Source organism: Platichthys flesus, chromosome 2, assembly GCF_949316205.1.
Source record: "Platichthys flesus chromosome 2, fPlaFle2.1, whole genome shotgun sequence".
Lineage (NCBI taxonomy): Eukaryota > Metazoa > Chordata > Actinopteri > Pleuronectiformes > Pleuronectidae > Platichthys > Platichthys flesus.
Genome location: NC_084946.1, coordinates 5,464,527 through 5,479,802, shown reverse-complemented (window position 1 = coordinate 5,479,802; position 15,276 = coordinate 5,464,527). Strand labels below are relative to the sequence as shown.

The 15,276-nt window shown below is 40.7% G+C and overlaps 2 protein-coding genes across 2 annotated transcripts; one reads left to right on the top strand and one right to left on the bottom strand.

The window, feature by feature from the left end:
• The first annotated feature begins 510 nt into the window (after window positions 1-510).
• Window positions 511-8,303, top strand: LOC133960368 (bactericidal permeability-increasing protein-like). Its single transcript, XM_062394907.1, has 16 exons — window positions 511-608; window positions 2,563-2,670; window positions 2,762-2,876; window positions 2,960-3,091; window positions 3,185-3,340; window positions 3,471-3,534; window positions 4,664-4,724; window positions 4,814-4,905; window positions 5,673-5,849; window positions 5,948-6,007; window positions 6,090-6,257; window positions 6,753-6,820; window positions 6,922-6,964; window positions 7,047-7,110; window positions 7,326-7,402; window positions 7,560-8,303. The coding sequence occupies exons 2-16, from the start codon at window positions 2,568-2,570 to the stop codon at window positions 7,599-7,601; spliced, it is 1,422 nt and encodes a 473-aa protein (XP_062250891.1). The 5' UTR covers window positions 511-608; window positions 2,563-2,567; the 3' UTR covers window positions 7,602-8,303.
• Window positions 7,720-13,366, bottom strand: cdk5rap1 (CDK5 regulatory subunit associated protein 1). The gene is made up of 13 exons (XM_062394893.1): window positions 12,867-13,366; window positions 12,686-12,789; window positions 12,538-12,572; window positions 11,904-12,004; window positions 11,619-11,829; window positions 11,402-11,522; window positions 10,733-10,963; window positions 10,466-10,563; window positions 10,289-10,344; window positions 9,750-9,880; window positions 9,510-9,659; window positions 9,090-9,230; window positions 7,720-8,098 (listed from the first exon to the last, which is right to left on the bottom strand). The coding sequence occupies exons 1-13, from the start codon at window positions 13,156-13,158 to the stop codon at window positions 7,949-7,951; spliced, it is 1,821 nt and encodes a 606-aa protein (XP_062250877.1). The 5' UTR covers window positions 13,159-13,366; the 3' UTR covers window positions 7,720-7,948.
• Window positions 13,367-15,276: the final 1,910 nt, after the last annotated feature.

Below are 15,276 nucleotides of genomic sequence, written 5' to 3'. Positions count from 1 at the left end.
TTAAGCCCCTGTTGAGAAGAAAAAGCATGATCCCTTTTGTCATTTCCACTTTTTTAATGATGCAGTTTAATAGCAGCAAAAGCAGAATGTGTTAACCACTATTCTATGCTCTCCACTTCTTCTTTTCCTATGTGCTATTGTTATGTTTGGATGAGGTGTCACGGTGCAGAGCTTACTGAATGTGACCTCATTAGAGATCCATACGAGGAACTGAAAACCTGATTTACTGGCAGCAACTCAGCGGAAGACAAACCCACAAAAACAAATACTTCACAAATTGTTCTTAAGTATTTCAAACACTTAAAGCTGTAGCCCCACAGTGGTTAACATGCAAACAACACTCATATAAACATGGATTCCTCACTGCTGCTCTCTTGTGATTTTTGAAGAGATTGCATGGGATCAGATTAGCGAGGCATTCAACAGTTACATAATTTACAAATTTCCCTATTGTTGCAATCAGAAATTGTCCCCCAGTCGAGTCCAGTTCATGATTAACTAACTGAATTAGATGTCATGTGTGTCTTGTTCCTCTTTCACTCTTTCACTTGGCAGTCATTCCGACAAACCAGCAGGAAGCACCAGGTCCTGACAAACTGCTGCTTCAGGTAAGAGCATGGAGCCACATTTAGTTTAGTTTGTAGAGATTCTGTAAGATTGAGGTTTAAACATATATATATTAGACTGATAGACAGATTGCTTGTATTAAGAGGATTAGAAGCAACATGTTTCTCATGTATAGAGAAAAATGGTCAGTTGATATATTGATATATGGCATAGACCATATTTACTAACTTACCGTCTTACCAGATATAATGTAGAACCTTTTGTGACATATTATTCAGACTAAAGACAAAGATCTTAATGTGCACAGCTACGTTCAGGAACATCAGCCCTGCATGGATCTCTTCATGTTTAATGCCACTCCTCATTCTTGCTCGATGTGTGATCTTGGACAAATATCAAATATTTAGTTTTATTGTCCTGTTTATGATGACATGAGGGTTCTTCTTTTTTGGTAAAATGTCCTCTACTTTGGTTGGACGATTATGGAAGACTTGAGTTGTGCTTCAGGAAGGGAGATTTTGTTACAGCAGGTTATATTTGCGGATTTTTTTTTTTTTTGTGCAAGAAAGAGCTAAATGATAATTGAAGGGCTGCTGTGACTTAACTTTAGGTGTCCGATTAACCCATGTGGGCTTGGTGCCGTGTTAAAGAATGCCTTTAACATGAGTTGACTGCAGGATGGATTGATGTTTGGCGGGAGGGATAGGCATCTCCACATCTGCTTCAGTTGAAGTATAAGTGTATTTATTTGTTGAAGAGAAAGCATGGATATGTATGCAAGAGCTGATCTGAATACTGTGGTTACCTTTATAATGTTTCTTTTAATGAAGCGCTTTGTTCTGCTTTGATTCGACAAGCAAACTATTTAGTAAGTGATACATCTGCATTATATGATCATTATTATGATTGTTATGTACATGTAAATTGTGTCATTATTGATAATTTCACATATATCCCCTTAACCTGTGCATTGACAATGTCAGAGTTTCTGGTGTTTTGGGATGCACTTTACATTTCGATGAAATATGTATATAACTGCTTTGTCTGGATCACAACCTGATATATTGGTATGTGGAAGGGTTTTTGTGGGGTCTCTCGATTAACAGCTCTCTATCACATTTTTGAAGTGATGAACTGCTGTTTATCTAAATGCATGAAATTAAACAGTTTAACTTCTACTACACCACTGATCCACATGGAACCAGCTTTCAGAGCTTCTCACTGTCATACAATGATTTTTTTGATTTAGTCTATTATTCAGTCTGTTTTCTGTCTCTTTCTTAAATGACTGATGGAGCCTCTCATTAGGGGCCAACGTCACGTGACAGCTGAGTTTTAAAGTCACAACATCCCAGTATGTGCTGATACTTGTGTATTACAGCTGTATCTTATAATGCAGATTCATACAAGTACATCTTCCAGATGTGAAACTTATTTAACATTTGTACAGTGACACAGAACATCACACTTGAAATGGGGAAAAATGTAGAACTTGGGCTTAAATGATCTTGACCTAATTAGATAAAACTCCTCTTGTCTGCTGACTTGTGAGCAGTCATGTGATTTGCTCGGCAGCTCTGATAGTCGGCTCTTTCACAGGCCAGAGGCATGGACACAAAGCAATGGTGGAAACTAAAATACATTTGATCCTTAAGCTTAAACATGAATATAAAAATATAAAATATTTGCTTGAATTGTAGTATTTATCAATTGTTGTGTTGGTGTATACAACAAAAATCTAAGCACTGAGCCAATGAAGCTACACTAATCAGGTTAAAATAACACACAAAAACGAATAGGCAGCCGGTTGTGTCGACTATATTTATCATAGAGAATAAATGTTGGAGTTAGTTAGAGCAGGACGAGTATTGCCTCAAGAAGAAACTACTGATGAAACACACGTCAACAACACAAAAGCAGAATCTGTCAAATTTATGAGGAAGCTTGATGCAAAAAAGAAGTTGCTGCTGATCTTGTCCTTTCATCTCAAAACAGTCACCATGTCCCTGGACTGTCGGCTCATTCTGGTGGTTTTCATCGCTGTGACCTCAGCCGTCGATCCCGGGGTAAAGGTCAAGCTAACAGCAAAAGGCCTTGAATATGGTAATGTTTGTAAAAGTTCCCTGGTTTTTTATTTTGAAAGCACAGATCTGCTTAGAACCTAATCATTAAAGATATTCTTTTCTTTTCACAGGCAGACAACTGGGCATGGCTTCAATCCAGCAGAAACTCAAGTCCATCAAAGTCCCAGATATGTCAGGGAAGCAGAGAGTGCCTCCCATCGGCAAAGTCGAGTACAGCTTGTCAAAGTAAGCTCAGCTCAACAATCAGCACTCTTTTTCTGTCGGAAAGTGTTTTAAACCTACTAAAACCACCATTTTCTTGATTCCAGTATGAAGATAGTGAATGTGGGATTACCCACGTCTGCAGTGGATCTCGTGCCGGGGACTGGCGTCAAACTGTCCATCGCTAACGCCTTCATCAGTCTGCATGGAAACTGGAGGGTCAAGTATCTCCGGATAATGTGAGTGAGAAAACATCTAGTCCTTGAACAGTTAAATCAGCTTTGATACATTTCTGCTGCAACAGGGTCTCCTCTCTCTCTCTTGTTCAACAGTAAGGATAGCGGCTCATTTGACCTGAATGTGAAAGGACTCACTATCACTACAAGCATCGCCATCAAGAGTGACGAGACAGGCCGGCCAACAGTCAGCAGTGTCTCCTGTGCGGCCACTGTGGGTAGCGCCAGTATCAAATTCCATGGAGGAGCCAGGTAAATAAAGCCTGCTGAGCAGTATTGTTGGAACCATGTGAGGGAATGACTGTGATTGATCGTACTCCAGTTTGAGCTGCCATGCTTTGTTCACTGCACACATAACTCCTGTGGTGGCTGTTTCTTTCAGTTGGCTGTACAATCTTTTCAAGCAATTCATCGATAAGGCTTTGAGAAATGCCCTGCAGAAACAGGTGAGGGGACCCCAGCCTTATTCCCACTGCTGGTTTCTGAAGACCACCCTCCTTCTCTGAGGTCGTATTCAGTATCTCACTTCACCACTAGATGTCCTCATGACAGCAGCTATAAAGTCCTAACTAGGAAACTCCAGTGAAGACTTGTTGACAAAGCTGCTCAGAGTGAAGTTTACTGGTGATTTCCCTTAACCACAAATCCCAGCTACAAACCTTAAGAACAAGTCAGGATAAAAATAATTTTGTCTAAGCAGAATTTAGAAAAACTTGTCCATGCATTTATCTTCAGCTGAGTTGACTATTATAATGTTGTGTTAACAGGTCTCCTTAAAAAGGAACCATAAAGCTGCAGCTTATTGAAAACTCTGCTGCTCGAGTCCTGACTAACATCAAGAAAGTGGATCATGTCCCTCCAGTTCTGAGATCTTTACACTGGCTCTCTGTCTTTCAAATGACTGACTTCAAAATACTGCTGTTGGCTTATTAAGCATGGTGTTGTGTTTAAATCCATTCTGGATCTCCTCCTACGTTACAAACCATCCAGACCTCTCAGGTCAAAGCTAAACATGAAGTAGCAGAATTCAGTTTTCAGCACCACATGTGTTGGAGAGAACTGCAGCTGCAAATCTTAGTTCTTTTAAATCTAAGCTGAAGACCACAGCCTTTTATTAAATCAAGTAATGACTCACTTCTTAAACTGCACCGTTACTTTCACTCTTCTCTTCTTATTTTATATTTTACATTCTCTCATAATTCCATTTAAAATGCTTCTTTTGTCATTTGTTGCTTTTACAATTTGTCATGATGCCTTTAATAATTTATGTAGATAACTCTGAATTGCTTGGGTGTTGAACTATGCTCTACAAATATCTAAAAGAGGGGTGAGGTTGTCACTGTTTCTTATGGATGACATCATGTTTCATAAACGGACCTTCTCAGTATGTCCAATAAAATAATGAGGAAATGCAACTTAAAGTACTGCATTAAAATACAATATATATATCAGATAAATGTACTGTAAGTATTGTGAGTAACGGCTGTTCCTGCAGTAAAATGGCACATGTGAGTGACATGTTATCACTGATGCATTTGTGTGTGATCTGCATTTGTCTGTTCTTTATGGTTGCAGATCTGCCCTCTGGTGGCTGATGCAATAAATGACTGGAACCCTCATTTGAAAACTCTCAATGGTAAAGCACTCGATGTGAAAACAACATGCACCAAACCTGTTGATGTCAAAAAATGCTGAATATACAAGTGACCCTCTTCTTCACTGCAGTTGTAGCCAAGGTGGACCAGTATGCAGAGATCGAATACTCCATGGTGTCATCGCCCACAGTTTCACAGGCTTCAATAGACTTGAGCTTGAAGGTAAAGGCTTTGAATTCTTCTCCGCTGCTGCATATCGTTAAAACATAAAACATAACACATATCGTTTTGAAATATTATTATCAGAAAGATTATAAAGATATTCATATGGATGTTAAATAAAACATCTGTGATGCTGAAATTTAGATAGTTAAGACAAAATTCCATGGGGTTCTAAATGATCCAAATAATCCAAACTTAATGTTGATTATACTAAACTAAAAATCTCCAAATCAATAGCAGTCCTGTATAAATCTAGGGACATTCTAAATTAATAAACTGCTCACCTCCTTATGGCACTTGTATGAAATTGTGGAGAAAGACATGGACGGATGTAAATTCAATAGTCTTACTACAAAAAAGAGCTACATACATCATCAGTAAGTTTGGCAAATATGATCACGCGAATGTTTGTTTATAAATTCCCATGCAATGAAATTTAAGTATTTAGTTATGATAAAACAAGCTAAATCTAAATCTGTCCCAGACTGCATGCAAAAAACAATTTCAATGCAAGTGAGCAAATAAGATGTTTGAATCACTTCTGTTATATATATTTCTGAAGGTTAGCACAAATTCTTCTTTTTGTCAAATAATGAGGGGAGCTGAATTTGAAAAAGACTACGAAGGCATATTTAAGCATAAGCCTTTTCATTAAATATACAATTCAAAAACTGTTAAGACTTTGTTGACAGGGTCTCTATTGTTTGTAGAAGTATCAAATGTAAAGCTCAGACTGCCATTGTTTGTCTTCCTCTTCTTACCTTTAGGGTGAGTTTTACAACATAGGGAAGCATCAGGAGGCTCCGTTCTCCCCCACAGCCTTTTCCCTGCCTCCCCAGAACAACAACATGTTGTACATAGGCATGTCTGCCTACTCTGTCAACTCTGCTGCCTTCGTCTACAACAAAGCTGGAGCCCTCAGCCTGTACATCACTGACGACATGGTTAGCTGCACCCTCATCCTGGTCCCCTGATGGCTTCATGAATTCACATTCAAAAGCGTCAATCCGTCTTTAAAACCCTGCTCACTCTGTCACAACAGATCCCGAAAAGCTCTCCCATCCGACTCAACACCAGGACGTTTGGAACGTTCATCCCTCAGGTGACAAGTCACTCCACTGGTTTGTAAAGGAACACAATCCTTCCCTGGCTATTTGTCAACTGTGTCTCTGTGTATTTTTCAGATTTCCAAGAGATTCCCTGGTCTGATGATGAAACTGCTGGTGGAGACTGTGAAAACTCCCGTCATCACCTTTGTACCCAAAAACGTCACCACTCAGGCCAGCTGCACAGTGACAGCCTACGCCATCCAACCCAACACCACACTTTCCCCGCTCTTCATCCTGAACTTGGTAAGGTTTATTTATTTTTTTAGTCTCATTTAAGAGCATGGTGCTTCAGTTTGAGAGCAGGACTTCATGTTTAGATTTTGTAAGGCTAGCACTCGCATTCACATAGCCCCTGCTTGTGCTTAGATGTGCTCTTGCACTCAGATATATTGTTGCTTGGACAGATTTCCTCCAGCTCCTGCTCTTCGCACACTGCTTCTGCCAAAACTCCCTGGCCAATAGAATGCCAGGTTTAGTGTTGACGAATGAAAATATCGGAGTACAAGTGCACAGTTTGAGCACAAGCAGAGCAAATCTTGGCACAAGAAGAGGCTATTTGAGCGTGAGCGCAGGGTTTTGAATTAAATAGATACAATGTTTGAACTTGAAATCAATTATTCGTGCTCTCAAATTGAAAGAACACGCTCTACATAGTAGGTTACGCAGCTGGTATGATCAAAAGCTGTCGTGGGGTTCAGAAAAACACTGACGCTCAACTCACAACATTGTGTTTTCCAGGAAGCCAGTGTCAGCGGCCAGGTGTTTGTCAGTGGCATGAGGGTGGCTGGAGCTGTCTCCCTCAACGAGTGAGTTAATAAAAAACACAATGTGTTCTCAGAGGAGAGAGACAGGGCCAAAAGGTCCTTGTAGACATGAACATCAGTCTGATATTGCCTCATTTGCACAGAATGGATCTGACCCTGAGGACCAGTTACGTGGGAGAGTTTCAGGTGAGAGATTCATTGTAACATGAGTCACTGTGTGCACCATCAGTACCAACTTTACAGACTAACCCTCACCCTGACCCTGCAGGTCAGATCCCTCGACAGCATCCTGCAGATGGTCCTCAAAGCGGTGGTGATACCCAAACTCAATGGTGAGTTTCAGTCTGTGCTCTACATTAACTAGAGGCCACGTCAAGTACTTAGGCTTTTGAATGCAGATCAGTATTAAACACTTTGAGCTGTATTTATTGTATATTATTTAATTTAATACTGTGTTATAAAAGCAGGACTTTTGCAATCTGTATAATCTTTGTCACATTGGATTTCTGTGACTACTTTATATAGATGCTTGAATTTTTCTCCACAGTTCAACTTGCGAAGGGATATCCACTCCCTGCGATTGGAAAGATGAAGCTGGTGAACACTCAGCTTCAGATCCTGAAGGTCAGAGAAGTGATGTTTTCTATCAAACTGTATTATAATGTATTATATGACAGGAAAATGAATAAGATTAAGGACTTGATAGAAAATAACTTAAATATCTGACTGATCAACAGAAGAGCTGTCAATAACTGCTGCTGCTGTTTTTATTTCCCTGTAGGACTACATGCTGATTGGGACAGATGTTCAGTTTACAGGTTAAACTGCATTCTTCACATCTCCAACGATTGCTTTCTCTGCTGGTACAAATGTGCTGATCCATGATGTTTTTAAACCGGTTAAAAACATCATGTGTTTTCCCCCAAAAAAATCAAAGCATGTGGCAAAACAATCTATTTTTTTAATACACAAAGTTTCAGTATCCTGTGCAGTTCAATATGTACATACACATAGATGGGCTGACTGTATAAATAACATCTTAAAAGTCTTAGTAGCTCATCAGAGCAGTCCGGTGTGACCGTAAGATGAACAAAATGTCTGTGATGTCCTCAAATCAAGAGAAAGAGGATCATGTCAAGAGTTGGTTGCCTGTGAAGTCACCTGATTCGATCAGTGGCAGGTTTCAATCCTAGCCGTGTCCGAGGCCACGCGTGCATCGACCTGGTGCCTGGTCAGAGTCTCACCCTGCTTCACCGAGCCTCTCAGGGAGCTGCCACTGAGGGCTCGACCTTTCAGGCTCTGGGAGCTGGCCGAAGATATCTACATCATTAAAGACACAATCATCCGGACATAAGTGACAGAATAACGAAATCTGTAAAAACACAACATATTGACATGATGTCATCCTGCCACTGATGTCATCATGCTGTCATCTTTTACCTGGTCCTTTGATTTGATGGTTGATATATTTCCCAGATAGACATTGGTTTTATATGATTCTATTAAAAATGTGCTTTCAACTGAATACCTGGTTTACCAGATTTGAGAAAAAGTCATTCATTTTACCATACCAAAATGTTTTCACCTTCAACTCATATGTTAATATCGACATAAACACATATATTAAAAAACTTATTAAGTCAGTGAAATATGAATTAATAAGTCAAAATAATTCAAAAAGAAATTTTGGAAATACATTACTGATGATATTATTATGGCTGTGTGGCTTCAGTTTGATCCGGTTTCTGAGGGGTTCTGATAAAATCTTGTTTTAGAGATTTCAAAGAAAATTCATTTAAGAATGATGTCCGAAATGTAAGTGATCATTCATTTTAAAACATTTACTGACAATTAAACCCATTTATCATAAATATCATCTACATTACATTTTAAAATGTTTTTAATTATGACATGCTCAAATATTTGAAACTCTGAAATAAACATTTATTTAATTTTTACAGATTTCTCTAATTACCACATAACTTCAACAATCGGAAACAATCAGGTGTCAAGACTGAATCCTGATTGGTGCACTGAAGTGCATGATATCATTTTTTTATCTTAGCCACACCCACTTCAAACCAGGATCAGGAAAACAGAGGAAATGAGAAATATTGAAACATTAAATAAATAATAAATAATATCGTTCTACTTTAACCAAAAAAAGCTGGACAAATATTTGTTACAGTTTATAAATGAAATATTTTTAACTTTTCAGAGCATAGTTGTAATATATATATGTGATCATTTAATATTCATCAGGCTCTATTCTGGACAACAGCTGAAAATATCCATAGGAATCAAACCTTACCTTCACCAGCACATAGTCTCCAGCGTTGATCGGTGCAGTGGTGGATTCTGCAGCCTGAGCAGCAACATCCTCTTTGGGGAAAATCACTTTCACGTTGCCTTCAGTTCTCCCACACAGGTCCTCCACGGATCTTTTACTTTGCTGCATCAAGGTGGAACACAGAGATGAGCAGTGTTGCCTTGTAACAGGTTACAGTGCCACACTACAGTGGTAGTGGGGGACTACTTCTACCTAGGAGCAATTTCTGTATTAGATTAACATATCTAACAACATAGGTATAATATCTGTCCATTTTCTACCACTTATCCTATGAAGGGTGTTAAATACAGTTGTTATGATTTATGTAAAGCAATTTATTAAAGAGAGAACTTTGCACTGCTGTGTTGAACCCTGTGAGCTGGTCACGTGTGCAGTACTCACTCCCTCCACCAGGACCAGCTGTGTGCTGCCGATGAGAGCAGCGTTGACCCTGGCAGCTTCCTCCCTGAACACACCGATACACTCCTCCAGCCTCCGCCGCTTTACCTCCGCTGGCACGTCATCTTCCAGCCGATGGTGGGCGTGGGTTTTCTGAACGAGACAGTAGAGACATAAAACAGCTGGATTTTACACTAAATCCTTTCTGGTGTAAGTTTACATCACACAGTTACAGATCCTCACCTTCCTCATACTGTAGGCAAAGAGGAATCCCACGTTGTAGCCCACCTCTCTGATCAGAGACAGAGTCTGCTGGTGGTCGTCCTCCGTTTCACCACAGAAGCCTGAGATGAAGTCGCTGCTGAGAGCCACCTCTGACACAGAGACACAAATGATGTTAAACGCATTTTAAAGCTATTACTTCACCAGAAAAAACATCCGGTTCTAGTTGGTGATGCCAGGATTAGTTACGAATGCAATTTCAGGTAAAACTAAATAATAATATATATTTAATTAATCAGAAATCTGTGTCACTTGACTCAGTTGGTCTTTAAGCTGAAAGCTGAAACCTAGCTATGATGTGTATATTGTAGGGTAAGTTCACTTTCTTTCAGGTTAATGAAAGAAAGTGAAAGTGAGTTTTATTTCAGAGTTAATAATTAATACCAGGATCTCAATTCCAGCAAACATAAAAGTCAAATGTCTATGTAATCCTCTTATAAAGAATATTACGATTCTTACGATTCAAAAGGTGGAAGAGATAAAAGAAAAAAGGTACTTACCTGGAATAATTTTCTTAACGTTTTTCACCAGATCAAGATAAGCTTCTCTTGTGTAGCTGTAATTTGTTATAAAGAAAGACATTTTATTGGAGCGATGGAGATATCTGAAGAGATTTTTACCACCAGCTCCACAAACTGAATTGCTTTGAGTTCAGGAAAGGCGTATTGGTCTCTTACCCACGTCGCATTGCGTTCAGCACCCGGCTGCTCCCGCTCTGGGCTGGAAGGTGAATCTGATTACAAATGTTATCTCGCTCCGCAATCAGGTGCAAAACCTGCAGCAGCACAGATATCAGGTCAGGGAGCTCAATTCAGCCAAGTTAATATGGGAAATATACACAGAAACCGGCAGGGGAATCAGTGTTGTTTTTAACATTAGTCACATGGGCTTTTGAGAATGTGTCTCCAGCAGCCGGGTTCTGTGAAAAGTACTAAAAAGTGCACCTCATCAGGAAAATCCTTGGGATGAGGGGAGGTGAATCTGATCCTCATGTCGGGATCGATCTGTGACACTCGGTCCAGCAGGTCAGAGAAGCGCAGGCCTCCCTGTTTTGTGCGATACACCGTCTTAAAGCCCCGGCTGAGCGTGGTCAGGTCGGAGCTGCAGAACTGCTCCTCTGACGTGTCTCTGTAGCTGTTCACATTCTGACCGAGCAATGTCACCTCCTTCACACCCTGAGGAAAACATCCACCACACGCTAAAACTGGTCAGGATAAACTGTAAACCAATCCTAAAACAATAGGTTCATGATACTGAACTTAAAATCACAGCTTTTACTGTACAGACAACATATCTTTATAGCCCTGGTTTAAGATATAAGTCTTACACCATTACACAAAAATATAATCTAGATTTATCTTTGAGAGAGATAGTGTAAGCTGCCATATAAGGAAGTGATGTGAGGACAATTGTTCATACAAAACTGAATTTCAAATAAAAATGTAGTGTTCCCTAAAATATAAATGTTAATATCTAACATCCTTAGACTTTAGTTATAACTGAGGAGTTTTACTTAAAACACCACCCAGACTCACTCGCCTATATTAATATTACTATCAGTCTACTGTTTAAAATCATGTGTAAGGAAACAGTAGCTTGATGTTCTAACTTGCCTGGTCAGAGAGCATTCGAACTTCCTCAAGGATGGAACTAACAGGCCGACTCCTCTCTCGGCCCCGAGTGAAGGGAACAATGCAGTAACTGCACATGTTGTCACAGCCTCGCATGATGGACCTGATGATCAGAGGTTACGTCATATAAACACAGTGTCGCCATAGAGAATGAGACCAACTTCCTCCCAAAGCAGGAAAAGAAAATCCATACACTCACACGAAAGCACTGTATCCTTGAGGAGCAATGTGGACAGGCATGATGTCAGCGTAGGTCTCCTCTAAGGACAGTAGCACGTTGCTCGCCTGAAGACCTCCATCTGCCACCATCAAGAGGCGGGGAAGGTCCCGGTAGGCGTCCGGCCCGGCGAGAACATCCACCAGCTTCTCCCGCTCCAGAAGCTCAGTCTTCAGCCTCTCTGCCATGCAGCCTGGAGACACATTACTATGTCTTTGTAGCAGCTGTAAGACGTGAACACGAGTGTTTACCAGTGAACTCACTGACCTAAAATACCGATTTTCATCGGTGTTTGGCTCTTCAAACGTCTCCTCTTCATAGCTGTGAGTTGCTGTAATCGATTCCAAATGGTTTGTTCAGCTTTTTCTCTGAAGAAGAAGAGAGTTTTAGCATCTGTGTTAGTAAATTCATCCAGATAGATTCTTTACTGTTACAAAAATCATTTACTTAAGATGCACACCCTCCTTCGGAGCTTGTAAAATCAAATAGATTGCAAGAGACAATAAAATAAATCCTTATAGAAGAAATATTGTAAGTATTGGGTCTGCATGGTGGTGAGTGTGCAGGTTCTCCCCGTGTTTGAGTAGGTTTTGTCCAGGTACTTTCTCCCACAGTCCAAAGACGTGCAGATTGAGGTTTAGTGCATCGGAGACTAAACTGACCATTAGAGTGAATGGCTGTCTGTCTCTGTATGTCGGCCCAGTGACCTTCAGTAGTCAAAAGTTAAACAGCTTGTCCACCGCTCTGGGTCTGTTTATAAGACGGTAGAGGTTGAGTAGTAGTTTCTGGGAGAGTTTGATGCACCTCAGGGTTCTCAAGAAGAAGAAAAGCGGCATTCATTCATTTATTCATCGATCCATCCATGACAATCTCTCACTCCCTGAGTCTGTTAGGTCCTTACCTGATAGAGCACGTCACCAGAAGCACAACATCTGCCTGCAGACACAAACACAACTGAGTCAACCTGTGCAGATCACAGTGATATAACTTTAAAGAATACATTTTAATATGATTAAAGTTGAACTATTTCAAACGGAGCTCTTCTTTACCTCGTTTAAATCCAGCGTGCGTTGATATCCCTTCCTCTGCAGAATGGACCAGGCTATCTCCGTGTCATTCACGTTCATCTGACAGCCATAGGTTTCAAAATACACTGGAACAAAGCAACAGCCCAGTTTATCATCGATCCCACAGACGATCCAAAAGAGCCTGAATCCAAATGAGACCCACCTCTCCTCTGATCGCCCCTCACCAGGTCCTCGGGGAGATATCCGGATGAGTCCGAGTCTTCTCCACATGCAGCGGGACTCTGCTTCACAGACACTGCTTTGATGAAATCCTGGAGACTTGGACCAGAGGACAGCTGAGTCCTGAACGTGTCTCCGGCGGCTGTCCCCCTCTCTGTGGAGGTGACGCTGGCTTTAGCACCACCAGAGCAGCTCCTGTGTTGGAAACACCTGGCAGGTCTCCAGTGTTGTGGGGAAGTAAACAAGGGCTTTACAGTCCTGAGGAGGAACCCCATGATGAGTTAGCTTTAGCACAAGGAGCTACAGCTGCAGGGTTAAGCTCAAACAACCCAGTCCGTCGCTGCAGCACAAATTAATGTCTGTCATTGGGTCCCATGTTTTTCCAAACTATAGAAGTTACTGTGTGTGAGCTACATGTCACTCGAGCAGCGTGCATGTGTCAATGTCAAGAGGAGTATCTCCATACTTCTTCTTTTGCTTCTTGTTCTTCCTCTGATGCTTATTGGCGGTTGCTAAACCAATTTATAGGCGCATTACCGCCACCTTCTGGACTGTCGTGATGAGCAGTAGATTGTCAGCAAACAAAGCTAACATAGACTCAAATTAAAAGTTTCTCAAAAGGTTCATTGGAAGATTGTGTATATATCGTTGATGTCCACCCAACACATTTTCTAATGTGAAAGTTTGCTTCTGATGTAAATATAAAGTATTTCAATATAAAATGCAAATTCTAGGGTAAATAGAACAAGAATTTGTAAAATGTAGATGAGTGCACTCATGAAAACATCACTATGAATTTTTTATATGAAATTTCTGTCAACAGATCCTATAAACCAGAGGTCTTCAACAGGGGGTCCGCGACCCCTAGGGGGTCCGCGGAGGTACTGCAGGGGGGGTCGCGAAATCTTTGATTGATTAGACAATTTTTTTTTTTTTTTTCAAACCAATTTTTTCCCCACATCTTAAATGTCTTTAAATACACATTTACATTCATCCAACATATTGTGAGGCTGATATGACCCTCTGCCTGACAACCTCCATCCGTCCAAGGTTAGATAAGTTGTGTGCTACCCATCAGGGTCCGACATCTCACTAATGTGGCCGTATGTGTGCCATCCACAGATGGCTTGAGGATTCCCTGTCTCTTCTACATGCATGTTTAAAATAAAACATGAATCTGTGAATTACTTTAATAGCCCAGTGTTATATGCAAGATGTATGTTTATAAATGGCAGTGGCATGGCCACCCTGTACCTTGCACATGTTTAAATTAACAACATGAATAAATGAACCCTTGTAATATTTGATAAGCTTAGTATTGATGCACAATAACAGGGTAGCTATGTTTATACAAGGCACTAGGCCCAGTTTAATATAAAATACTATTTTATAGGGGAGAGCGGGGTAATGTGGGACATCAGGTAATGTGAGAAACGCCCTGTATCTAGGCAACGGAACACATTTGTGGTCATTTGACCAATATGTTTTCAAGCCCCTCCCATTCCCCCCTTGCCACGAAGGCGGAGTTGGTGCTGATGCTGTGGAAAGTATGTTTTTTCACCCCAAAATTTTTTTTGCATATAAAAGTACATTTTCTTGCTTTGAACTTAATCAACTGTTCATTATATATTACATTATATATGTTTTATTTTTAATGTCATAAACATTGTAGAAAAGCCATCATGCCAAGAAACTATACACCAGGAAGACAACCTGGGGCCAAACACCCCTCGCAGAGATGGAGAGTGCAGCGGCTGAGGTCATGCAAGGAAAGAAGTCCTTAAGAAAAGCTGGAAGGGATAGAAATATTGATAAGACAACCCTCAAAAGATTCATAAAGAAGAAAGAGAAAGGGAAAGTAAAATCAGTAGCCTGGGGTGCAGTAGCTGAGGTAAAGAGAATATTCACAGATGAACTGTTTACTTGTCTGAACTGAACTTTGAACTAGTTCATGAGAGGTGTGAACTTGCACAACACTGTTGAACTCACTCTTTGTGAATTCCTGGTTGGATACTGACCTGAGATTCACAATCTGGTCTTCACCAGTGTGCTTGAGAATGAGAAACAGGTTTTTCCGTTTTGATCCAAACTGGTAGTCGTGCTTCGTCTTCATCACAGACACAATTTCAGCAACACAGTGAGGTGGGTCGCTGAAGCTAGCATCAAAAACTGCCCTGATGAAGCAACCGGTCACAGTGGTGGCAAAGAAGGGCATGTGGCACCATTTCTCCAGCCTGTTATTGGACAGGCAAATCCTCTTGAGCTCTTCAGGAGGGAGAGCAGGCTGAGTCACCTCAATACGAGCTTCCTTCTCCTCAGGCTCTTTGCCGTGCTCAACATGCCTTTTCTGTTTGGTGCCAGCAAAGGAGGTGAAGGAAAGCTCATTCAAACTT